A 24,495-nucleotide genomic window follows, 5' to 3' on the forward strand; every position below is an offset into this window, starting at 1 on the left:
CCAATCAGCACCCAGAGCTGTACACTACGCATTATATTTCAATTAAATATTATTTTTTATATGTTTTAATTATTTTTTAATATCTTTTTTATCTTGTTTTAAATTGTTTAGGTTAGAAGATGCTTATTTTACCACTTTTAGCGATCGCAGAGCCGGTCTATGACTGAACTGTTGTGCTGCAATGCACCATGGCAGTTCAGGGTGTTGGGGGTTTAAATGTCATTATTGTGGTTAATGTTAGTGTTACAGTGTTTGTGTTTTATTGTGTTTTTGTGGTTTAGTCAGTCTAGTTAGTTTGGTTAAGTGTTATGTTGTCAGGACCGTGAGTGTGAAGTATGTTTGATGACTTCCTGCCACATTTTCTATAGAAGTGCTCTCTGAGTGTGTCAAAATAAAAGCATCTGTCAGTTGCAGAGTGCTTAAAAAGCAGACATTCTTTCTCCTGCATCGTTCTGCAACCCAGCTCGCCACAATAATGAATATATAAAAATACTTATACACCGCAAAATCTCGCGATATAGTGAAAAATCCACGATACCAAATGCAATTTAAAAATCCACAATAGAGTGAGACAGCGAAAAGTGAACCACTGGACCACTGTATTCATGCAGAAAAATTTTAGATGCACCTAAATGAGAAAGACAGATGCACCAGTGTCAGCAAACCATACAGTTAATCTGGCTGACTCATTACATTCACCACAATTCCAGTTATAATAGTCCCCATAAACACTGTCACTGATGTTGCATCAACTGTAAATAATTTAACAATCCAGGAAATATCTGTGCTTGGGAGGAGACGTACAACCCTCTGTGCTGCCTTTAAAGCAGTAAGGCACGTCTGCAATCTCCAGTAGCCATCTGGTGACATTTCTTTTGCTACCATAAGAGTTTCTGAGAACGTCTTGGATGCCTTTCTTTTCATGTTCTGAGTCAACTGCTAAAATTTCCTATTGTGCACCAATAAGAAACTTTTAACTGCATTCCACAGAGTAACTAACTTACGTTTCCAGTCTTATTGCCAATATGAGCTGTAAATTCTTTTTTTTTATGTTTATTTGCATATTTACTTAATAGCCTACAATACCAATCTAGCTGTTTGTTTTCAGTACAAGTTAGATAATTAATTTTAATTATTTTAAGTACCGGAAAACGGCAGGGGACATAATTGTCGTGTGTATTCATGCATGCACATACAGACAATATGCCCAGAGGCCTAAAAACAATGTCCACTCCTTCCTTTCCCATCAAGTATCAAACCAGCACTGAGTTTAGACATTAAAGTCAACATCAATATACATCTGTGAGCATCAGGAGAGAAAGGAGAAGGAGTGGTAAGCGTAGCTGCCCGACATTTCTTATCTGGTCACTGGCAACATTCTGAAACACAAGGACCGTGGAATTAAAGCTTTATCTCTGGATTACCACTAAATATAGACGCTTGGGTTAAATCCAGCACAAAATCCATGCCGTGTATGTCCTCTGTTTGTTTCCCTGTATTGTGTAATGTCATGCTCAGCTTGGTATTAAAATGAGGGGTGATGCAGCAAGGGATGGACGTTTCGGTGGGAAAAAAGAACGAGTGAATCACCGAGCATGTGCGTGCAAGAGTGCAGGTTTGCGAGGACTACATTTATCTGCGTCGAGATGACAGGGATTTATTACACGTTTAAAACAAACAGGAAGCTTGTGTATTTTTCCGCACACCTGCCTAAAGGAAAACTGTTTACTGTGTTTGAATGATTTGAGTGTTGGATTCAGTTAAGTTCTTGTTTTTGCACACAAAAGGCATTTTTCCACAGTTTTCTCAATTATTTGCAGAATCTTGCAGTAGGGAGGAATTTTTGGCTCCACCAAAGAGATTTTAGCCAGCAAGAGAGGAGATATTTTTGTCATTTGGGGTTCAATTTATTAATGTAAAATAGACAAAAATAACTAAATTGCAAAGATTTCTGCTAAATAAGGTAGCACAGACTCATTGCCTTTACAGTGCAGATCAACCATGCTTACTGCTGTGCGTAGACACCCCCCTCTGAGCCAGGAAATACCCTGTGTATGTGGTGTATATATATATGTAACAGTTCCACAATCTAGGGCACTTAGCTCATTATGTGATTAGGTGAAGGGATCTCGTCGTACAGGTAAATACCTTTAAAAGCAGGCAGTTTCTGCAGCTCCCTGTTGTTGCTCAAGCTGAAGCGAGAGGAACTCTGCCTCTTGTCTTTTTTGACAGGTGTCTGTGAACCTGGCTGCTTCCCCTTTAGCAGCTGGGTGGTGGGAGGAGCACTATTGCTGGCCTTCCTGTTCGAGCTCTGCTGAAAGGAGAGAAAAAAACACATTAGTTGCACTGAGGTGAAGAGAGAGCACATACTAAACAGAGGTGCACAGGGTGTGAAGGAGAGTGCAAGCACCTCGTTAGGAATCTCATAAAACTTGTAGCCACTAGCCAGGCAGTTTGACAGCAATGCGCTGGATGGGTATGTTTAATTATATATGCTACTATTCACGCAATGAGCTAGAGTCCTATGTTGTGTAACCGTCATAAACCTCAGCTTACCTAATGTACAGACAGTGTTTGCAATTGTACATGACATGAGGAACTCATAAAGTTCACATGGAATAAACAAACCATGATGGTTTCCATTCACCAAGACGACCAGCTGTGGATCCAACAGAGGATTTGTAGTCTTGGATCGAATCCTGATGTGGGATCACCTGAATGTAGCCAGTTCCTCGCAGCTGTTCCCAGCTGCCTGCCTGCTAGCTTCCATTCATCAGCACACACCTGATGGCACAGAGCTTAGTCCACCAGATGCAGCTGTGGAGCTGTGTCAGTCTGAGTCACAGGGGATTTATCAAATTCATTTAAGACCCAGCTAAAGTTGGCCACAGTCTGTGCAGCGCGACAACACAAGAGCTTAGCCAGTACAACTAGAAAGCTGTCAAGTAGAGTGGATAATAAAACGGAGCCGGCCTCTGGAATGAACTAGATCACACATTAGTGTAAAGAGCTGCACAATTATGGCCAAAACACTAATGTGATCAATTTTGAAACAGTTATTTACCACAGTTACTCACTAATTCAGGAGACAAAATACTTTTATTTCATTTATTTTTAGTGTGCTTTCACATTTAACCCTCTAAACCCCAAGCATTTTTGGGGCGGTTTTTGCTCTTGTAACAATTTTATTCACTACAAGCTCATTTTTCACTGCAATATAATGTCATGCACCTCTATGGAAACAGTACGACCATAGCTAGAAGTAGAGAGAACTTAAATATGCCTTTTAAGCAGTATGACACAGCTATAATGCCATAAATCATACAGAAAGAAGGTGGATTTCTATATTATTTATTTCACAAGATTGAAAAAAGAAAACAGGAATCAGCATGTAATACATTTTTCCAAATGGCTGCAGGTGTTACTGTTGCTAATAAAAAACAGGGGCTCTACAGACTATCTATATTTTACATTTTTAATCTGCTTCCATACTTGTCTCCTCTCTGCTTTGTGTAAACACTGCCTGCAGTTCAGCTGTAAAGTCTCTGCATTTTTGTCACGAGTCTGCTGGTCACAGCTGAAAGACTTTACGGTTGCAGTGAGGAGTGCAGAATTTTTTGTTTTCTGCTGAATCCGGTAATTGTTTATTTTTGCGAATTATTTAAATTAAACATGTAGAATAAAACAATGACGATAAAATACCACACTTTCAAGATCAAATTTCCTTTAAGTTTAACGATTTCTAAAGGAATGGAATGTCACAGATGAGTAGTTCAAGGACAGTCAGAACGTAAAAATCCAATGATTTATTGCGCTTTTCCATCTTTTGGCTCTAACAAATGGTGGAATTTTTCCATCCATCCATTCATTATCAATACACCACTTTTTCCTCATTAGCGTCGTGGGGGCGCTGGAGTCTATCCCAGCTGACTTGAGGCGAAGGCAGGGGACACCCTGGACAGGTTGCCAGTCTGTTGCAGGTCTACATATACAGACAAACAATCACACTCGCATTCACACCTACAGGCAATTTAGAATAATCAATTAACCTCAGCATATTTTTGGACTGTGGGAGGAAGCCGGAGTACCCGGAGACCACCCACGAATGCACAGAGAGAACATGCAAACTCCATGCAGAAAGATCCCAGGAAGGCCAAGACGCGAATGGTGGAATTTTTGAAATTCCTTAAAGATAACATGCCTTTCAAACATACCAGTAGGTTTTGGGGTTCAGAGGTTAAACACGTTATAAAGCTTGGAATTAACTCCTGCACTTGTTAAGTTTATTAAACCAGCAGAAACATCTGTCATTTTCTAATTTTAATCCTTTACCCGTTTAGTTGTGATTGTTACTAACACTGCAAATGAAGCCCTGCTACACACTGCATACATATCCTTTACTGTTACGCATTTCTAACTTCTATGAAACATAAGGAAGAGCGGGGAATGATAACAACAGCTTGCAGCCCAGCAATTTTAATTTGACTTAAGGTTGGTGCATTCGCAGATCTGCAACATGGCAGCTGACTCACAACAACATGCAGGATTATTAACCGGCGAGAGGCTGGCAGGAGGCTGAAACGGCAGCTCGGGGAAAAAATGAATTCACTGGGTCAGTGGGGGGGGGGGAGGGATCAGGTATCTAAATTCTTTATAACTCACTGGAGTGAAGGCAAAGATTATATGATGGGAGGGAAGACATTTAAATAAAACATGCAGTTTCATTTTAAATGGGTCCTAAAATAGATGGTAGACAGCTTCTTTGAGCTTCAGCACTAACAAGTGCATTTCTGCAAGGCAACAACCTGGACTGTGTGTAACAGCAGCCAACGAAAGGCAAACTTGTGGTGAGCAACAGTCACAATATGAATATTATAATCGAGAAAAGAAGAAGGAAAACCGCCTTTTGCTTTTCAAGCAGCACAAACAGCTGTCAGCTGTCACACCTCACCTGAAATGAGTGCATCGAGATGTTTGACAAAGGAAAGCCTTCAGTTCTCTGAAGAAGGTAGGGAGTCATTATATCCTTCCATAGTGGCTCGGCGATGTTTGGATGTGGTGAAGAAGACGTTTGCCTTGATTCTAATGTTTTTTTTAATCTGTTAGCAGGTGCATTTATCTTGGAGTATCATACGAGAATGCTGTCTGAACCACACTGTGCACATGGTCCCTTTGAACGGCCTGATATGAAACACAATATAAGATCCTGCTGCGCGGTAATGTGACATAATGCTTCACACCAGATGCCTGAGCAGCAGGTCCAACACAGGGTTTAACAGTTTGCAAAAAGGGCTGCAGGTACCTTTTTCTAGATGTAGGCAAAAAGTCACAGGAAAGTCAGAACTTATTATTACTTTACTTGTTTCATTTACATATATCGGTACATTAGCTATGGAGACAAGCTGCAACTAAACGTTATTTTCATTGTCAATTAATCTCTCCAAGCCCAAGATGATGTCCTGTTTTATTCTCAACACAAAGATGTTCACTTTACAGTTTACTGAGGTGAAAAGAAACTAGAAAATAATCAAGTTTATTAAGCTGAAATCTGAGAATTTTGACTTGTTTTATTCTATAAAAGTTCCACAAACTGAGTGGTTGATCATCAGAATAATTGTACTTTCAATTCTATTTAGTATAAATATTTTAACTGCATACAGCAAAAATATTCTAAACTCAGAAAGGATTATGAAATGCAAATGTAGTGTTTTGAATCAAAGCTTATTGTTCTGAAAGCTTTGCACAACAAACAAATACTCTAAACTTATATCATCCGTTAGTTGTTATTAAGTTAGAAACAAACAGCCGCAGCTCAATTTGTATCAGTTAATGCTCCACTGCACGTTACATTTACATAAGATTCTGATTCAGAGGTCAGTCATTAATTTTCTGATGGCAGCTCTGCAACACTGGTTTCACGAAAAAGGCACATCAACTGTCAAAACCTGCGATTTTTCTCTCACAACACAAGATTACAGATTGAGATGTCAGGAGCAGGAAGCACCAGCATGCACCAATCAACCACAACGTTAAAACCACTGAAAGGTGAAGTGAATAACATTGATCATCCTGTTATAGTGCAACATTCTGCTGGGAAACACACCACCAGCGTGTGGTCTGAATCTGACTCAGTAATAGTACGTTAGCAAAGTCTGATAAATTTATGATTATGAAGCTGGAAAATGTTTTCAACTATGAATCAAAAACTCAGCTTAGTTGCTACACAGCAAAACTCAATTGCAAAGTCAAGATCTGATGTCACGAATACATCTAAAAAACCACAAGGCCTAAAGCCAACTGAACTCTTGTTGTTCCACTCTATAGGAGGCTTCCTGCCCTCTGAATATGTACCTGCTTTATTACATGAGAAGTGAACAACTTCTCAAAAACAACAAAGTATAAAATCTATAGATGGTGGGGGTTACTGAGGTGGATTGCATTATTATGAAGAGGTATTCCAGCTGTGATTTACGTAAGTTAAATAACACTCGACCTATAACAAAAACGGCTGCACATACTGGAAAAAACAAACGGATACGCCAACGTTTTGGTTTCTTCAGCGATATATATTGCAATATGAATCAAGTACAGGAATTTGCACCACATGATTTCAATAACTTTATCTGGAAAGAATAAATCAATCAAGAATGAGTGGGGAGATTTTATAAGGAAGTGCAGCCTTAAAATAGAAAACATTTTTTTAAATGCTGAAAAACAGTAGTCTGTCAGCAGTGTCTTGCAACTGATGCCACAACAGAAGACAACACGACTAATTTTTCTAACCAATTAAATCTGCACTACAAAGTTCTGTATGACAAGGAAAATATCTGTACGCAATCTAAAGCAAAAAAAATATTTTTAAACTGTATTAGAAGTCTTTGCTAGTGTTAAACCATATGACAAAGGTTTCTAATGCCTGCTTTTGGTCAACATCATCTTTTTTGCTGCTGAAATATTTCAATACAACTGAGTAGGTGCTCCTTTTCAGTGTCTCCTGTTCCTTGCTCATTTTGCTGTGCATATTTGAAGCCTGATTGTCAACAAATTCTTTTAAATACAGTTAAAAAAGCTCAGTATATCTAAGAAATATGAATTAAGAGTAAATGATGTTCTATCCAATAGACTTCTCTTGTAGATTAGTAACAGAAAATGAGAAATGTGCAGGATTTGTTCTTGCATGAAGCAGAACAAAAAGTTGCAGTATGATGTGTTTGAGTTAATTTCCCTTACTTTTATGTTATGCAGTTCTAACAAGTTAATATCAATTGTAAATACAGTTTTTTTCCCACAATTGTCCACCACGCTTAGTGTATTAACTGAATTGAGGGCATGATGTTATGTCATCTGAGTATCATCATGTAAACTCCTGATACCGCAGACTATTTCCCCTCAGTTACAATGCAATCTCAGTGTGATGGGAAGCAGAAGTGTCTAGGAGGGTCAGCCTACCTCATGCTCTGAATTCTCCTGTCCTCCACTCTTTGCCATTTTGCCAGACTTAACAGACTCCTGCAAGATTAAAAAAAAAAAAAAAAAAAAAAAAGTTTAATAACTCAGTTGTAAGCTTGCAAGCAGGTTTGCAACATCGGTGAGCAGTCAATCACAGTGTGTGTGTGTGTGTGTGTGTGTGTGTATGTGTGCCGCTCTGCACAAATCCAAGCTAAATATAGCCTCCCTGCCTGCCCACCCAGTCTCCTGTTTGAACACACTGGTAAGTCTGCTGTTAGCTAGCTAACCTTTCTCCACATTCATTCACACGATGCGGGATTTCAGCTCTGAAAAGTCTCTAAATTCACACCTAATTGTCACACACGTTCTCTGGGGAAGCAAATGCATCCAAAGCGGACTGTTACACCTAAGAATAACAGATTTAAATGCGCCAGCAGCACGTCCCGGCAGGATAGCGGTTAGCTGGTAATGATTGCTGGTTGGCTAACGTGATGGGACACTGCGCTGCGAGCTAAACGTCTACTTACGCGGCCGGTTTATCAATAAAAAAAAAACGCCTAAATACAGCTGAGTAAAGTTTATTCAGTGATAAAAGATGAATTCCCAAACTCACCTTGTCCTTTTTCGTTTTATTCGGCATTGTACAAGCGTAGCCGCCCTTGTTCCCCTCTCGGATACTCCACAACCAAAACCTTGACAACTCTCAGGGCACCACACACTGCAAGGCGGTTTAGCCCGTCCTCGGCCTCTGATTGGCTGCTGTCAGTCAGCTGACCGGGGCGACATGCTGGGCGGCGGGCGCCCCTTGCAGGCGGAAGGATGTAATTACAGCACAGGAGGCCGCAGCAGATGAATCTGTATGTACAGTATCATTGTTTTTCTTCTACTCTGTCTTTTCTAGGCTAGATAACATGACTACCACTTGTTTACTCCAAAGGGGAGGCAGATTTTCTAGCCCACAGATACTGGCAACAAAGAATTACGTACAGTTTTTAGCACTTAGAGATTAGTATTTGGGGTTGAAAAATTTTTTAAAAACTGTATTTGGACATGATGTAGTTCTTTGGATGGAACCTTAAAAACTGCAAGTACTTGGACAGAAAGTACTTTCTGGGTGAAATAAGCCTTTAAAAAAAGAAGCACGTTTCTTTAAAGGACAGCTAACCTTTTCTAGCCCACAGACACTGGCAAGAAGAATATCTATGTAGTTTTGAGCAGAAATAACTTTAAAATTCAGAATTGAATAAAAACCATGTCTCATGTATTAGAGTAACATGCTATTTTAGTGGAATAAACCTTTCAAACTAGAACTACTTAGACATAAATGATCATTTTGGGTGAAATAAATCTTTTAGACCGCGACTTGTCAATTAAAAAGTACTATATGAATGTATAAGGCCTTTGAAACTATATGCACTACAAAAAGTAGTATTTGAGGTTGAAGTTTTAAAACTTAAGAACTTGGAAGGAAAGTTGTATTTTGAGTGGAATACACCTTTAAAACCATAACTCATTTGTCATAAAGTATTTCGGGTTGAGTAATACTTTAAAACCATAAGTTGTGAGATAGAAAGCATTTTTTTGGGTGGAATAAACCTTTTAAAACTATAAATGTTAAGACAGAAAACAGTATTTTGAATGGAATAAACAAGGACTTTGACTTACACTGAAGTATTTTTACATTGCTCTGCTGCTATTAAAAAATATGAATACGTCCTCTAACACTGCCAGAGTTTTAATATTTGAGAAGCTTCTATAAATGCAGAATCCCTGTTGCTGTGTCGCTCTACTGCCATCTATTGGATTTTTACTTGCTCATCTACAATGTCTGATTTCCTCCTGTTGCAAGTTTACAGCCAAAAATCTAACGCCTTTGAAAGAATCCAAATACTCCTCGTCATAAGTTCTGTTACTTTGAATCAGTTGAAATGTTTTTACAGTGGAATATCGGAGTTACTATGACTAAAAACCTATCAAAACAGTCTTCATTAATGTATCCTGAGATCAATTAAATTGAAATTGCAAATTCCACCGAAACAAGTCGTAAGGTTCATCTTATTTTCACTTTTTACTTCCATTTTGTCATTCTGTTTTGACACAGAATGACACTTGATCTGTCAGATTTAACATTTTTCACCTGCAGCCAATGGTGGAAGAGGTATTCAAATATTTTACTTCAGTAAAAGTAGTAGTACTGCAATTTAAAAACACTTGGCTACAAGTATTCGTCTTCAATTTCAAGCCTCATTTAAATGAATGTTTTTTAACAGATGGTTTAACCACTAAAAGAAGCTTGAAATTATTGTACGAATGAGGAAGAGCTCATTTTACTCATTTTGAATGCTGTTAAGTGGCCTAATTTGACATATAACCATACGTTTTATAGTGTAGCTAAAGCTGTAATATAAAAGTAGTGGAATAGAAAACAATATTTTCCTTTGCAATGTAGTGAAAACAAATTACAAAGTGGCATAAAAAAACAAAATACTGAAGAAGTACCTCAGAACTGTACGTTAATACGTGTAGTTATCAAGATTGATACACACAATTTTGCTATTCAAACATAGCAAAATTAAAACAGTAATGGTTAACAATTGCATTAAGATCAAGAACCGAGACCAGTGTCTTCAGTCAATAATAAAACTGAACAAAATGTTACTTGTTAACATGGTAAACCTTTATTTTATGGATCCCATTGTTGGAAATTACAGTATCAATTATGATATTATTTACAGTTAAAGTAAGAACACACACAACTTTGAAGGATGACCAGACCTTTGGAATGTCAATAAATACAAAAACAAATGCATCGATATAACACAAGATACAAAATGCAACAACTTGAAAAATAAAGTCCTAGAAGGAATGAATCTGACCTGCATGTGGTCAGTGCAACTTCAAATAAAGTGGCATCGGTCAAAAAGGATTTTTAAACGGGGGAAGGGAGGAGGGTGTTCCAGGCTCATTTACAACATTTAACTTGAAATTGTATATAACTCTACGTCTGAACACCAGCAGGAGGTAGAAGCAGGTTTAGTCCACCTCTTCCATCCTGGATGTGTCGTCATCGTCCCCTTCCAGAGGAGGCATGTCCTCAGTGGGAGCTGAGGTGGTTTCATCTGATGTCAGATCATCTTCATCGATACCTGGAGGAGAGAGAGAGGCAGATTAGGACTCAGTTAAGTAATTTTATTGGCAGACATGTTGTGCAATAAACCATATTTTGCATGAGAAGCAGCTTTATAGATACTTACCAAGACCCAGTTTGATCATTCTGTAGATGCGGTTAGAGTGGGTCTGCGGATCGTCCAGAGTAAATCCTGAGGACAGCAGGGCAGTCTCAAAGAGGAGGATGACCAGATCCTTCACAGATTTGTCGTTCTTGTCTGCCTCAGCCTTCTGCCTCAGAGTCTCCACGATGGGATGGTCAGGGTTGATCTCAAGGTGTTTTTTAGCAGCCATATATCCCATAGTGGAGTTGTCCCTCAGAGCCTGGGCCTTCATGATCCTCTCCATGTTGGCCGTCCAACCATAAGTGCTGGTGACAATGCAGCAAGGGGAAGAGACTAGACGGTTTGATACAGTGACCTAAAAAGGAGAATAGGAATTATTAATACAGTTTTCAGCATATTATATACACAATATGACAATTCAACACTTCATGGGTTGCTTAAATGCTGTTTAAGTTCTCCATCTTTTCACCTTCTCCACTTTCTTCTCCAAAATATCCTTCATGATCTTGCAGAGGTTCTCAAACTGAGCCTTCTTCTCCTCCTGCTTCTTCTTCTCCTCCTCATCCTCAGGCAGCTCCAGGCCTTCCTTGGTAACTGACACCAGGTTCTTGCCCTCAAACTCCTTCAGCTGCTGCACACAGTACTCATCAATGGGCTCGATCATGTAGATGACCTCGAGGCCGGCTTTGCGAAGGCGCTCCACGAAGGCAGAGTTGGCCACCTGGTCTTTAGTTTCACCTGAAATATACATGGACATTCCGGTTATTATTTAGCAGCAGGTTGAACAGTTCAGCTCACTGGATGTATGATGCTTTTTGATGTTTAAGATCAAAGAATCCTCACCAGTGATGTAGTAGATGTGCTTCTGGTTGTCCTTCATACGTGTGACGTAGTCCTTCAGGGAAACCATCTCATCTCCAGAGGCTGAGGTGTAATATCGCAGCAGCTCAGACAGCTTCTTTCTGTTCTGGGAGTCCTCATGGATACCAAGCTGGAAAAACAAAAACATTCAAACAGTCAGATGACATGTATTTCTGGTACTTCCAATATGTACTCCTCACTATCTTTACTAAGTGTGTTTGAAGGGCGATAATATGTAAAAACTAAGAGCTAACTACTAGGTGTAACATCCTGAGGGCCTCAATTTAAACAAAGATGGCGGTAAGGAGCTCTATAGAAGGCTTAAAGCTGCTTTACATTACATCCAATATGGCTGGAGGATCAGACAGATGGCTACTGAGTAAAAAGGTCAGAGGTGTAAAGGTAATCGTTAACTAAAACCCATTGAATGTTAATCTTTACACATTAAGCGAATTTCTAAGATCCACATTGCTAGATTTCAAGGATTTAACACAAGATGGCTGCCAAAAGTTTCAATGAGACAAGATTAAAGAAAACTTACAGCTGTGCAAGGTCGTACACACTAACCTTGATGTTCTTGGAGAACTGCTCGTAGTACTTCTTGTAGTTGTCCTTGTCCTCGGACAGCTCTGTGAAAAGTTCCAGGCACTTCTTGACCAAGTTTTTGCGAATGACCTTCAGGATCTTGCTTTGCTGCAGCATCTCTCTGGAGATGTTCAGGGGTAGATCCTCAGAGTCCACCACACCCTTGATGAAATCTGTCAGGAAGGATAAAGTTAACTTGGTCAGGAATACATCTACATTTCTCAAATTATGTTTGTTATTTTAACCTTATGAGCTGATAAGAGATTCCACACTAGGATCAATACTCACTGAGATATTCAGGGATGAGCTCATCACAGTTGTCCATGATAAAGACCCTGCGTACATATAGCTTAATGTTGTTCTTCTTCTTCTTGTTCTCAAAGAGGTCGAAGGGGGCACGACGAGGCACAAAGAGGAGGGCACGGAATTCCAGCTGACCTTCTACCGAAAAGTGCTGTGAGGGAAATAGTTTTAAGCAGTTATAATACTTGAAATAAATAAAAACTATCCAATACTAACAACCAGAAAGTATTAAGAGGCTAACCTTGACAGCCAGGTGGTCCTCCCAGTCATTGGTGAGGCTCTTGTAGAACTCTCCATACTCCTCATTAGTGATGTCGTCTGGGTTACGGGTCCACAGGGGTTTGGTTTTGTTCAGCTCCTCCTGATCGATGTACTTCTCCTTGATCTTCTTCTTCTTCTTCTTTTTGTCTGACTTGTCATGGTCATGCTCCTCGTCTGAACCAACATCCTCAATCTCGGGCTTGTCCTCATCCTTCTCCTCTTCTTCGTCCTTGTCTTTTTCCTTCTCCTCCTCCTCTGCCTCATCATCACTCACCTCCTTGTCACGCTCTTTCTCCACCTCAAGGTTTTAAAAAAAAAAACAAAAAAAAAAACTGGTAGTCACAGGTATAAAAGGGGTTTTTTTTGCAGATTTTTGGGCATTTGATGTCCAATTACAAAACATTAAATTCCTGTTAAGTTGTAATATAACTAACAATTAGTATCACTATCGATTTATCTACCAATTATTTTCTGGATTAAACAGTTAAAATTGATTTTAAAATTATGAAAAATGTCAATCACTTTTTTCCAAAGTGAAAGGCGAGACCCTTAACCCAAAGCAATTAAGTTTACAGTCAGAGGAGGAAAGAAATTAGAAAATATTCAAACTGAAGCACTACAATCTAATTATTTTCTTTTTTTAAGAATCAGTAAAATTAATGAATTATCAAAGTAGTTGGTGTTTAATGTAATATTTTACAACTGATTGTTAAAGCTCTATTGTCGAATCAATAACTTTGTGAAAAAAATGTTCTATTTTCCAATATTTTAGCTAATATTCTAAAGACTAGTCTTCTGTGCAATTTAAAGTCCTGGTACTTACAAAGAGTGTGATGGGGTAGCCAATGAACTGTGAGTGCTTCTTCACAATCTCTTTGACCCTTCGCTCCTCAAGGTATTCTGTCTGGTCTTCTTTCAGGTGAAGGATCACCTTAGTTCCACGCCCCATTGGTTCAGCTAAATAGGAAAAAAAAAAACATGTCAGTGCCATGATACATTAAATAACCACAACATTTTTTCTTGTATGTTTATGTTACTCACAGTTGTCTACTTTGACTGTGAATGAGCCTCCAGCAGAGGATTCCCAGGCGTACTGCTCGTCATCATTGTGCTTGGTGACAACGGTCACCTTCTCAGCCACCAGGTAGGCGGAGTAGAAACCCACACCGAACTGACCAATCATGGAGATGTCGGCTCCAGCCTGCAGAGCCTCCATGAAAGCCTTGGTGCCGGACTTGGCGATTGTACCCAGGTTGTTGATCAGATCGGCCTTAGTCATGCCGATACCCGTGTCGATCAAGGTAAGAGTGCGTTCCTCTTTGTTGGGAATGATTTCAATTTTGAGGTCCTTGCCATTGTCCAGCTTGGAGGGGTCAGTGAGGCTCTCATAGCGGATTTTGTCCAGTGCCTGACAGAGGAAAACAAAAAAACACCTATTAGCAAAATATATTCACAGAAATTTAAATTATTTACTATTAATTTTCGATTCCATAATTATCAGCTTATTACTATTTTACAGCCACATTATATAAGAATGCTTGCCTCAAAACAAGCTCAATAAGGACATTTATATTAAGAACACAGCCTAATTCTATGGCAAACTTACATCTGAGGAGTTGGAGATAAGCTCTCTAAGGAAGATCTCTTTGTTGGAATAGAAAGTGTTGATGATCAGGGACATAAGCTGAGCAATCTCAGCCTGGAATGCAAAGGTCTCAGCCTCCTCCTCCATTGGTTGGTCATGTGATTCAGGCATCTAAGCAGAGGAGACACACAAATTGTTTTTTAGGACAAGGATGTCTCATGGATTACACGTGTACACACAAAATAAACGCGCAATGTACACTGGCACACAAATATTTGCCAGAGATTACAGAACTGACTGACGTGCTGCAAGAAAATACTGTTGCATGCTTTCGTAACACTGAATTTTGACCATGATGGTTTATTTGTTTTAATTTCATCTTTGCAGGTCAGGGTTTTTCCAGGATAAGAGAGGACAGTGCACAGCTGCACACATGATCAGTCTGTGTACAGTGAAAGCAATGAGTCTGTGTTACCTTATTTGACACATACCTGCACATTTTACCGTTATTTCTAACCTTCTTCTAAAAAAAAAAATGGTTACTATGCTTGAGTAACTGAAACATCCATTAACAAAGCTGGATTGAAAAATATATTTTTTATTCTCGGTTCTTAATATTTTGTCACTGGTGATTTTCCTTTAGTGATGGCTAAAATCTCTTTTGAGGTTGCGCCAAAAAAAAAAACACTGAGCAGGAAAAACTGCATTTTATCTACAGAGATATTACTATCTTGTGTCCAGTTCCAACACAGTAACAGTATACTGGCAGATCTGCACCAAACACTGCCAATTTCCCTCAAGTAATGTGTCACAGTTACTCCTTATCCTCATTAAGGATCGTTAATATTATGTAATGGACTTAACACAAGTGCAGTATTAATCTCAACAAACATTTTATAGTAAAATCAATGCCTCGAACAGGTGCTATATTTACTAAATATAGGAATTTGTGGCACCCTCCACACACCACAATGTGTTAGTTTCAACAACCACCATTTAGTTACATCGTGCCTCATGGCTTTTAAGTTGTGCAGTAAATATTGTACATTATTTGTGGATAATATTGTCAAAACACTGTAAAAACATTATTTAACGTCAGTCTATTTGTAGTATATTTAAAGTATCAATATGATATATTATGTAAGGGCATGTAATGCTTGTTCTGGCAGGTGGTGTGACAGACTGTCCAGCCCCGCTCACTGCTCCACCTGCTCTATAATCCATCTTTGGCAAATGAGACAAATCCACCGGCTTCTGCATTCAAGCAAGTTTTTCAGAGAGGTGCAAATACAATGAAATGTACACGTGGGTAAGTGCAGAAGTATAATTTTATTCAGGAGTTAGTAAGACTTTGTAATTTTAGATTCTATAATTGCATGCCACTCCAGGTACATGCAGTGTTACCCTTGGTTATTGATCGACTCGAGAGGAGCACATGGTTTGAATTCCATATGAGCATCGGCAGAAATGCCTCCACCTGTCGGTTTCCCGGATGAAATGCAAGTTTCTAGAAGGTACCAAGAGGGGAATATAGAACTCTCTAGCAGTTTCCATAGGAATCCAAAGCTCCTCCTCTCGGGCATCTGAAGAAAACCTGTGAATGATCGCCCTATGCCTCATTGATATTGCGCTGAATGAATGCACTGAGAATCTGAGGGGAAAAAAATCTCTCTTGCGCAAGGAATTTAATTAAGTTCGATAAATCCGTCCTAATCAGTGTACTCTGATTGCCATGTGGCTGCTGTCTCTCCAGTATGAGTATGGTACCAAATATGGGGATGTGGGAGGAGTGGATGTCAAGATAATGTGACAAAAAGTTGTGAGATGAGCTAAAATGCCAAGAGGAATCAATCTCTCACGGCCGTTATAAGCCTTAGTATGAATATCATTAGCATATACTTACCGTAATGTAACACAATATTTATAACACCAAGTACGTTATAAACATTTAACGCCAGTTTCACCGAAGTCATCACTATTTCTGTGCAGGCAGGAATATTAGAATATTTAATCATTATCTACAAGTTATTAAATATTAGCTTCGATGGAAAACGGCTACGCTATGTGACAACTAAGCTAACATCAGCTACCGTTAACCATGAATGTCAAACCGATATTAATAATTATTTCAGCAGCTGTAATGCTATATAAATGTCGTCCGTTTACCTTGGTCCTCAGTGAATCGAAAATCCCAGCGTGAGAAGCGTGGAGGTCGTTGTGAAGTCGGACACAGCCTGGCTAGTATCGTTTCCACCGGAGAGACACGGTGGCTGAAGCTTTTGTAGTCTTACCGAGCCTTCGAGAAATCCTGACCCGAGCTTCCAGAACCATCTGGAATCTTCCCCACTGCGGCCTCTGACAGGTCCGCTCAGCTGTCGATCCTGTTGGATGCGCGCCTCTCTGCCCTATCATGGCAGAGAGGGGCGGGACTTTAAACAGGGGAGTGAGGAAGTGGAATGAACCATACGGTGTTCAATGAAAATTCCAGAACACCCATTAATATAACGGAATAAGCCAATAAATCTTAAATCGACTTATTATTATAGCCGTGTTATGCTCCCTTGTGAGTAACGGACATTCATAATTTTTGTTTTTGGAAGAATAAGCAAAACTGATCAAATTAAACATGCAATAGACAAAAGAAAGGCTGCATTTATTATTTCTAAACATATTTTATTACAAATTTGAATAATTTTCATAAAAAATGTTACAAAAAGAGACATAAGTCAAATCTCCAGTGACTTTATATTACTCTTAATGGTTGTCAGTAGTTTTATAGAAGCAGCTTATACAATTTATATCGAATGAAGCCACCCTATGGTGTGCATTAATTAGGTTTACCTGTAGATATTGAATAGGTAATACTATTTAGAAAGAGGAGTTGTGTTGAAATGAGAAGTCCATTTGGAAGAAGCAATATAACTTACAAAAATATAAATAAAGTCTACTAAGTGTTTTAGTCAACTTCCTCCATTCTTGATGTGTCATCATCGCCTTCCAACACTGGCATATCTTCATCAGCAGGCTGAATGAGGTCCTCAACTGCAGAATCATCATCATCGATTCCTGTGAAGAAGAGTTCATTCATTAACATTCAAATACTTTCATTGATTGATATAAGAACCAAACTAATTCCTGTAATGTTTGGAGAGTAAAACTTACCAAGACCAAGCTTGATCATTCTGTAGATGCGGTTGGCGTGTGTCTGTGGGTCCTCCAGTGTGAATCCTGAGGACAGCAGGGAGGTCTCAAACAGGAGGATGACCAGGTCTTTTACAGCCTTGTCGTTTTTGTCAGCCTCTGCCTTCACCCTCAAGGTCTCGATGATCGGGTGCAAGGGGTTGATCTCGAGGTGCTTCTTGGCGGTCATGTAGCCCATGGTGGAGTTGTCTCTCAGGGCCTGGGACTTCATGATCCTCTCCATGTTAGCCGTCCAGCCGTAGGTGCTGGTGACAATGCAGCAGGGGGAAGCGACCAAGCGGTTGGAAACTACAACCTGTAAGTAATGAAATTCATTGTTATTGTCATGCTTGAACATGATCAAACCGACTTTATCAGTATATTGTTTAAAATTATATGACATTTCCACAAGGAGAGGGATTACCTTCTCAATCTTTTTGTCGAGGATGTCCTTCATGATCTTGCAAAGGTTCTCAAACTTGTTTTTGAGCTCATCCTGCTTCTTCTTCTCCTCCTCATCCTCGGGCAGCTCCAGGCCCTCCTTGGTGACTGAAACCAAGTTCTTGCCATCATATTCCTTCAGCTGCTGCACACAGTACTCATCAATGGGCTCGATCATGTAGATGACCTCGAGGCCGGCTTTGCGGAGGCGCTCCACGAAGGCAGAGTTGGCCACTTGGTCTTTGGTCTCACCTTTGAAATTTGTTTTGAATTCATTTAATCAATGTAGTTTAGATAAGTCAATTTAAATCAAAGGAAAAACTACAAGAATGGTAGCCCAACAACTTACCAGTGATGTAGTAGATGTGTTTCTGGTTATCCTTCATGCGAGAGACGTAGTCCTTCAGGGAAACCAACTCATCTCCAGAGGCTGAGGTGTAATATCGCAGCAGCTCAGACAGCTTCTTTCTATTCTGGGAGTCTTCATGGATACCAAGCTGAAACATAAAGTGATGTGTTACTTTCTGATTCTGAAATTAAACCTGCATGTGGCATCAAAAGGTTTTAGATTAAAGAAATTAATTTATATGGATCAGCCTACCTTGATGTTCTTGGAGAACTGCTCGTAGTACTTCTTGTAGTTGTCCTTGTCCTCGGACAGCTCTGTGAAAAGTTCCAGGCACTTCTTGACCAGGTTCTTGCGGATGACCTTCAGGATCTTGCTCTGCTGCAGCATCTCTCTGGAGATGTTCAGGGGCAGATCCTCAGAGTCCACCACACCCTTGATGAAATCTGCATAGAGAAGGTAAGGACTGCTCAGCAAACCATTGCATTTCCGAGTTTACAAGACAGTAATTATGAATTATAAGCTATTGATATCTCAGAAATGATTCGTAATGTGTTACTTACTGAGGTATTCTGGGATCAGCTCCTCACAGTTGTCCATGATGAAGACTCTGCGCACATAAAGCTTGATGTTGTTTCTCTTTTTCTTGTTTTCAAAGAGGTCAAATGCAGCTCTTCTGGGCACAAACAGCAAAGCACGGAACTCCAGTTGACCCTCCACTGAGAAATGCTGCAGGGACATTGGTACAGTTTTGTTAACTTAAAGGAACTCAGCTCAGGAAGTTGCTGTTTTAGCATATATTGATGGATTTAGCTCACCTTGACAGCCAAGTGGTCCTCCCAGTCGTTGGTGAGGCTCTTGTAGAACTCTCCGTACTCCTCATTCGTGATGTCGTCTGGGTTACGGGTCCAGATGGGCTTAGTCTTGTTGAGCTCCTGAGCGTCGATGTACTTCTCCTTGACCTTCTTCTTCCTCTTGTTCTTGCCGTCCTTTGAGTCTTCGTCCTCGTCGGAGCCAACATCCTCGATCTTGGGTTTGTCCTTGTCCACAGCAGCGTCTTTCTCAACCTCTTCTTCCTTTTCTCCCTCATCAAGGTCCACCTCTTTCTCTCTTGTCTTCTCCACCTTGAATATAAGAAAATGGTTGTGAGTTTTGGTTCTACTGTACCATCAGAAGATTTTTCATCTTGGGAAATACTTGTTTTTGTTACTTATTATGAACTTACAAAGAGTGTAATAGGGTAGCCAATGAACTGTGAGTGCTTTTTCACGACTTCCTTGATACGTTTCTCCTCGCAGTACTCTGTCTGATCTTCTTTGAGGTGAAGGATCACTTTGGTGCCTCTGCCAATAGACTCTCCTAAAAGTGGCAATCAAATCAACAAAAGAGCAGCGTCAGGTACTGAGTCAAATATATTCATACAGAAATGATCGATTAGAGTGATAGAAAATGTACCAGTGTCAGGTTTGACTGTGAATGAGCCTCCAGCTGCAGACTCCCAGATGTACTGCTCGTCATCGTTGTGCTTGGTGATGACGGTCACCTTCTCAGCCACCAGGTAGGCGGAGTAGAAACCCACACCAAATTGACCAATCATGGAGATGTCCGCCCCAGCCTGCAGAGCCTCCATGAAAGCCTTGGTGCCTGACTTGGCGATAGTGCCGAGGTTGTTGATCAGATCGGCCTTGGTCATGCCAATACCTGTGTCGATCAGGGTCAGGGTGCGAGCGTGCAGATCAGGCAGGACTTCAATCTTCAGATCCTTGCAGGACTCGAGTCTGCTGGGATCTGTCAAGCTTTCATATCTGATTTTGTCCAGGGCCTGTCCAGAAGGCATAAAATGTTTGTGTAACCATTAGGACTTTTTTTGTTTGTTTGCTTGGTTTTTTTAAAGAGAGAGACCATATGGTGTCAAAATGTTGATTTTACTTACATCTGAGGAGTTGGAAATAAGCTCTCTGAGGAAGATCTCTTTGTTTGAGTAGAAAGTGTTGATGATCAGGGACATAAGCTGAGCGATCTCAGCCTGGAAGGCAAAGGTCTCCACCTCCTCCTCCATAACATGTCCAGCTTTCTCAGGCATCTAAAATAAAGCACATATTATGTTATGTTTTAGAATTTTATGTATGCTTGTATTCTTTTTTAATTTGCTGTGCATTTTGGATTTTCTTAGTCTTAAAGTGTAAATCTCCTTTTTGCTAAGACAGGCACATGGCCCTGAGGGGGTAGTGATGGCTGATGGTGGACGACCACATGTTCCTTCTGTCAATCAAAGACTTGGCATTTGGAGAATGGGTGGAGCTCTGATGCTCTCCCAGCCCCCAGCGGCTTCAGCATGTGTCATTTCACACAATTTAGTTAAAGGAATGAATAGCAGCTTGCAATTAAAACATGAAAAAATAACTCACTTTGCTTTTTCACCAGATCTTTTATCTGTTTAATGAGTGAGGCATGTATTTAGTACTAAATTATTTGGCCTTGTACTAACATTTGCTCAATGAGGCCTTTAAATAGACGACAAAAATTGACTCATGTTTAAACACTGCCTTTAGGATTGTGATTTTATTGTAATATGATGTGAATTTGCTGCATCTCCCATTTGTGCCAGCTGGTTTTCCTGCTCATCTGCTATTGCTCCCACTCTCAGGGTCACCCCTCCTACCATGTGCTTCGTCTGTGTTACAGTATTATTAAGGTCCTGGTGGTAAAGAACAGGCTTTTCTGCCATTCTGCTAAAAAATTATACTAAGCACGAGTCACTTTCTCTTTCTGCAGTTATTTTGTAAGTTTTTCTTATTGTTCTTTAAGCGCCTCATGTACTGTAAAATTTTCCTTTCTTCTGCAAGAACAGATATATTTTTTCCAGTCTTACCTTGAATCTGATCTTTGTCTTCTGTCACTTCTTGTAGAAAATGGTTAAATGAATCTCAGAGCTTCTCTTCTTTTCTTGAAGAGCTCCAAATGTGCTTCACTGCTGCTGCTGAGGGCAGTACCCTGAGTACCTTTTGGCTCTATGCAGCCCCCACAGCATGCCAGCGTCTTTTTATACTTCAGGGGTGGTTTCTCGAAGCCCCCATTCAGAAGCTTCCAGAAGATACGTTCACTACAGTGAGGGGAGGGTGCACGCGAAGGAAAGGCCCAGAAGGGGTGGCAAGTTCGACACCAGAGCCCTAAGGTTTATGTGCCCTTATAGGGCTGCAGAGTCACAAGGAGTGTTTGTCACTCACATCGAGAGCTTTCCTGATAGCTTGTGTGGCTTTCAGGCTGCAAACCCCCCTCCCATTTAAGCTTCACAGCTGTGCATTGCCGTTGCTATCAGCTGCTGTGGAGTTGGACACACGAGGAATTCAACAGAGCTTCCTATGGATAGCAGGCCTATGTCTTTTTTTGGCATGAAAGATTGGAGTGAATCTTGAGGTTTTGCCTATTTTAGCAGCCGGAATGATCATTATAACTCATGTGCATCTCAGAAAAGCCAATATGCCAATTAAAAGATTCACTGTGAAAAGAAAGCCATGGTTTCTCTCTATAATAAATAACATGATCATTTATCTGCCAAGCCCTTCAAAGTGTATTGACCTCTAACTAAAGTCTGTTTGATTGATTGATAATGGTTTTTGGTAATATGATAGTGTAAGATATAGACCTGAGGTGACTTCTGCTGTGAACTGTTACGATATAAATAAAACTGAAATGAAAAAAAGTTTTTACCACACTTTTATTTACTTTATTATCACACCCAAAAAATCCTCTGAATATGGTCCACTTACTAGAAATTTCTGGACCTTTCGGTTGCATCTGATTGCTATCGTTGGGGAATTGTGTTTGCAAGCAGGATCAGTTGTCATGAAACGTCTTGTTTTTAAATTGTTGCTTATTTTGTGGGATATTTGCCTTTCTGTGGTTCACAGAGACAATGTGAGAGACAGTATAGATTCAATAGTTTGGCCATATGGGCCCTAGTCTGGGGTTAACATCATTAACGTGAAGTTAAAACTGGATTGTTCTAGAAGCAGCGTAGGCCAAACATACCGTACAATCTGAACATGTACTGCAGTAATGTATAGAGCATTATTCAGTGTCATGAAATGTAGGACTGATCTTATGACAGTATTTCTGAGTTAACGTAAATGTGACTGGACTGGTTTTATACTGCGTCAGTCAAGCAGAAATTTTGGCTCACAGGTGTGACAAGGCTGAACAGGAAACCAATGGAATGCTGTCATATTTACACATTATTATATGTATGCTAAACATGCAGTGTATTCATGAGACATCAGGAGAGGTGGACTACACTCCAGAATTGCAGAAAATTTCAAAAGGTCAAACAAACATGTGTAGGACAGAAGACTCCCTCTGGAAGTCTTAGGTCCAACGTGGGCATGAATGCCTCCGTCTCACCAGAGGATGGCAGTGTGTCACACCTTCAGATCTGTTATGTAATGGAAATGTTTCCAGCTGATAGCAGAAGCTACCAGAGGCTGACTATCCATGTACCTAAGGAACATGTGACGCTGTCGCAATCACTGTAAGATGATATTCACTGAAACAGAGAAGTCAGATTCCTCAAAGTTTAAGTATGTTGGAATGATAAAATGGTCAGTCAGTGCTTTGGGAATTAAATAATGATACAGAAATTATTTTTTCTAGAAATTAGTTGATATTATGGGATTATCATTTTATTAATTAGGTTAGTTCCAATCTCAGTCTGTTCCCTCTATGAGAACTTTGCATCTTCTATGTCTCCGTGGATTATTTTACCTTGTATATAATCTACTAAGAGTATTTTATAATGTTATTAGGCCTGTAAATTCTTAAAATTTTGCTATTAATTTCACATATATTGCGATATGCGACTAGTGCGTATTTTCTTGCTATTATTTCAGATTTAATATTATTCTGTATGTTACCATTACATGATTATAGTGTTGTTTTAGGAATAAAAAAACATTGTTACTTGAAAGAGATTCAATATGTCTAGCCAGACATGAATATTGTATTTTCATTTGTTGTGTTTAAAGCAGGTTTTTGCACTCATGCTGTTTTTGTGGAACCATTTCTTTATGGAGGTTGTTCCCACAAAGGTGTATTTTCACTGCATAACCACCCTCAACCACATGCAACAAAGCACTTCTGACCTAGTGCAAAATGCGAGTCAGAGATTTTCTATTATTGCCACTGAACGGTACGGTCAGTGGCTGTATCTGTTGTCATATATAAATAAAGAATCTAAATGTACATGTTTTAATTAGTCAAAGTCTGTATGATTTAAGTTTAGTCGTGGCTTTCATTAACACAATAATGAAAAGCTCACACAAATAGATAAATGTACACAAAAAATAAACAAGAAAAGCACTCAGAGAGCACAGTACTCCGCCAAGGTTGCTCAGTCGTTATATCATATCAACTGAAATCTTACAAAAATTTATGGCAGAAATCACGGCAACATAGAATGTGTCCATTTAATATAGATGTAGCCACAAACAAAATAACCTTGCGCTGAGCATATGTATGTGTTATACATGTGTACGTTATGTATGGATGCCAAATCACGTGACCTAAATATGTAGCGGGCGGCAGGAATTGATGGGACTCAGAAACACCCCCACAATTTAAGCAGTTATTCCCTGTATGATTTCCGATGGATAAATCCCGATAAGTCTGCAGCGGTGAATTTGTAGTTGGATCACAATCATGTGATCGTCAGCAAGCAGCAGACGTAGCGTTCACTTGTTGTTATAGTTACAGTGACGCTGTGATGCTATCTCACAATGACACAGGAATCTTAAATAAATCCGTGGATCCAGAATATAAGCCGCATCACTGCCAAAATCTAATGAGGTGGTCCCTGTGTCATTTCTGACCTTGCCTGGAAATTTCACCCAAATCTTTTTCTGTTTTTGAGTAATGTTGTGCATGGACAGACAGACAGATTCACAGATCAACAGACGGACAAACGCATGCCGGTTGTCACATAACTGCGCCTCATTCCATCTCACCTTAATGCACATTAAAGACAGAAAACAGTAAAGCCCAGAATTAGGTTTAAATGTGCATGGAGGTTAAGGTTCTGAGTGGCTGGACTGCACCTTGTTTCACTTGATGCACACCCAGCATCAGCCTCTTTCTCCCAACATCAAGTTTGCTGTTCAGTCGAAGATAGTGGGAGACAGGGTTGTTTTTAGACTGCAAAACCCATCTCTTAAGGGCAACCACTGGTCCCAACAGGCCAAAGGCTTCAACGAGTGATT

General features: G+C 39.8%; 3 protein-coding genes across 6 annotated transcripts in view; all 3 read right to left on the reverse strand.

Annotated features, from left to right (window-relative positions):
- Positions 1 to 8,163, reverse strand: part of ppp2r5cb (protein phosphatase 2, regulatory subunit B', gamma b) — a 39,647-nt gene extending 31,484 nt beyond the window's left edge. Inside the window, exons 1-3 of one of the 4 annotated variants that reach the window (XM_023278119.3) lie at positions 8,063 to 8,163; positions 7,450 to 7,509; positions 2,149 to 2,311 (exon numbers count right to left, since the gene is read on the reverse strand). In XM_023278119.3, the coding sequence (XP_023133887.2) occupies positions 2,149 to 2,311; positions 7,450 to 7,509; positions 8,063 to 8,089 (250 nt within the window). In that variant the 5' untranslated portion in view covers positions 8,090 to 8,163. Of the gene's footprint in view, positions 1 to 2,148; positions 2,315 to 7,449; positions 7,510 to 8,062 lie in introns of all 4 variants that reach the window. The other 3 variants (XM_023278118.3, XM_035951836.2, XM_035951835.2) reach the window with 3 other exon arrangements.
- A 1,941-nt stretch (positions 8,164 to 10,104) lies between these two features.
- Positions 10,105 to 16,603, reverse strand: hsp90aa1.2 (heat shock protein 90, alpha (cytosolic), class A member 1, tandem duplicate 2). The gene is made up of 11 exons (XM_023278131.3): positions 16,444 to 16,603; positions 14,299 to 14,448; positions 13,734 to 14,100; positions 13,516 to 13,649; positions 12,673 to 12,990; positions 12,417 to 12,582; positions 12,111 to 12,301; positions 11,526 to 11,673; positions 11,152 to 11,420; positions 10,704 to 11,037; positions 10,105 to 10,595 (listed from the first exon to the last, which is right to left on the reverse strand). Exons 2-11 carry the CDS (start codon positions 14,446 to 14,448, stop codon positions 10,483 to 10,485), a joined length of 2,190 nt encoding a protein of 729 aa, XP_023133899.1. The 5' UTR covers positions 16,444 to 16,603; the 3' UTR covers positions 10,105 to 10,482.
- A 326-nt stretch (positions 16,604 to 16,929) lies between these two features.
- hsp90aa1.1 (heat shock protein 90, alpha (cytosolic), class A member 1, tandem duplicate 1) lies at positions 16,930 to 21,275 on the reverse strand. Its single transcript, XM_023278124.3, has 11 exons — positions 21,117 to 21,275; positions 20,178 to 20,327; positions 19,700 to 20,066; positions 19,470 to 19,603; positions 19,063 to 19,368; positions 18,808 to 18,973; positions 18,500 to 18,690; positions 18,248 to 18,395; positions 17,882 to 18,150; positions 17,440 to 17,773; positions 16,930 to 17,343 (listed from the first exon to the last, which is right to left on the reverse strand). The coding sequence occupies exons 2-11, from the start codon at positions 20,325 to 20,327 to the stop codon at positions 17,234 to 17,236; spliced, it is 2,175 nt and encodes a 724-aa protein (XP_023133892.1). The 5' UTR covers positions 21,117 to 21,275; the 3' UTR covers positions 16,930 to 17,233.
- Between the last annotated feature and the right edge of the window lie 3,220 nt (positions 21,276 to 24,495).

The sequence above is a fragment of the Amphiprion ocellaris genome, chromosome 12 (assembly GCF_022539595.1).
Source record: "Amphiprion ocellaris isolate individual 3 ecotype Okinawa chromosome 12, ASM2253959v1, whole genome shotgun sequence".
NCBI classification, from domain to species: Eukaryota; Metazoa; Chordata; class Actinopteri; family Pomacentridae; genus Amphiprion; species Amphiprion ocellaris.

Coding starts and splice junctions, on each gene's coding strand:
- hsp90aa1.1 (XM_023278124.3), bottom strand. CDS start 20,327: ATGCCTGAGAAAGCTGGACATGTTATGGAGGAGGAGGTGGAGACCTTT. Junction 18,691..18,807: donor GCTGATCCCAGAATACCTCA/GTAAGTAACACA, acceptor TTCTCTATGCAG/ATTTCATCAAGGGTGTGGTG. Junction 17,344..17,439: donor AATGATCAAGCTTGGTCTTG/GTAAGTTTTACT, acceptor TCTTCTTCACAG/GAATCGATGATGATGATTCT.
- hsp90aa1.2 (XM_023278131.3), bottom strand. CDS start 14,448: ATGCCTGAATCACATGACCAACCAATGGAGGAGGAGGCTGAGACCTTT. Junction 14,101..14,298: donor TTATCTCCAACTCCTCAGAT/GTAAGTTTGCCA, acceptor TTCCTCTGTCAG/GCACTGGACAAAATCCGCTA. Junction 12,302..12,416: donor GCTCATCCCTGAATATCTCA/GTGAGTATTGAT, acceptor CCTTCCTGACAG/ATTTCATCAAGGGTGTGGTG.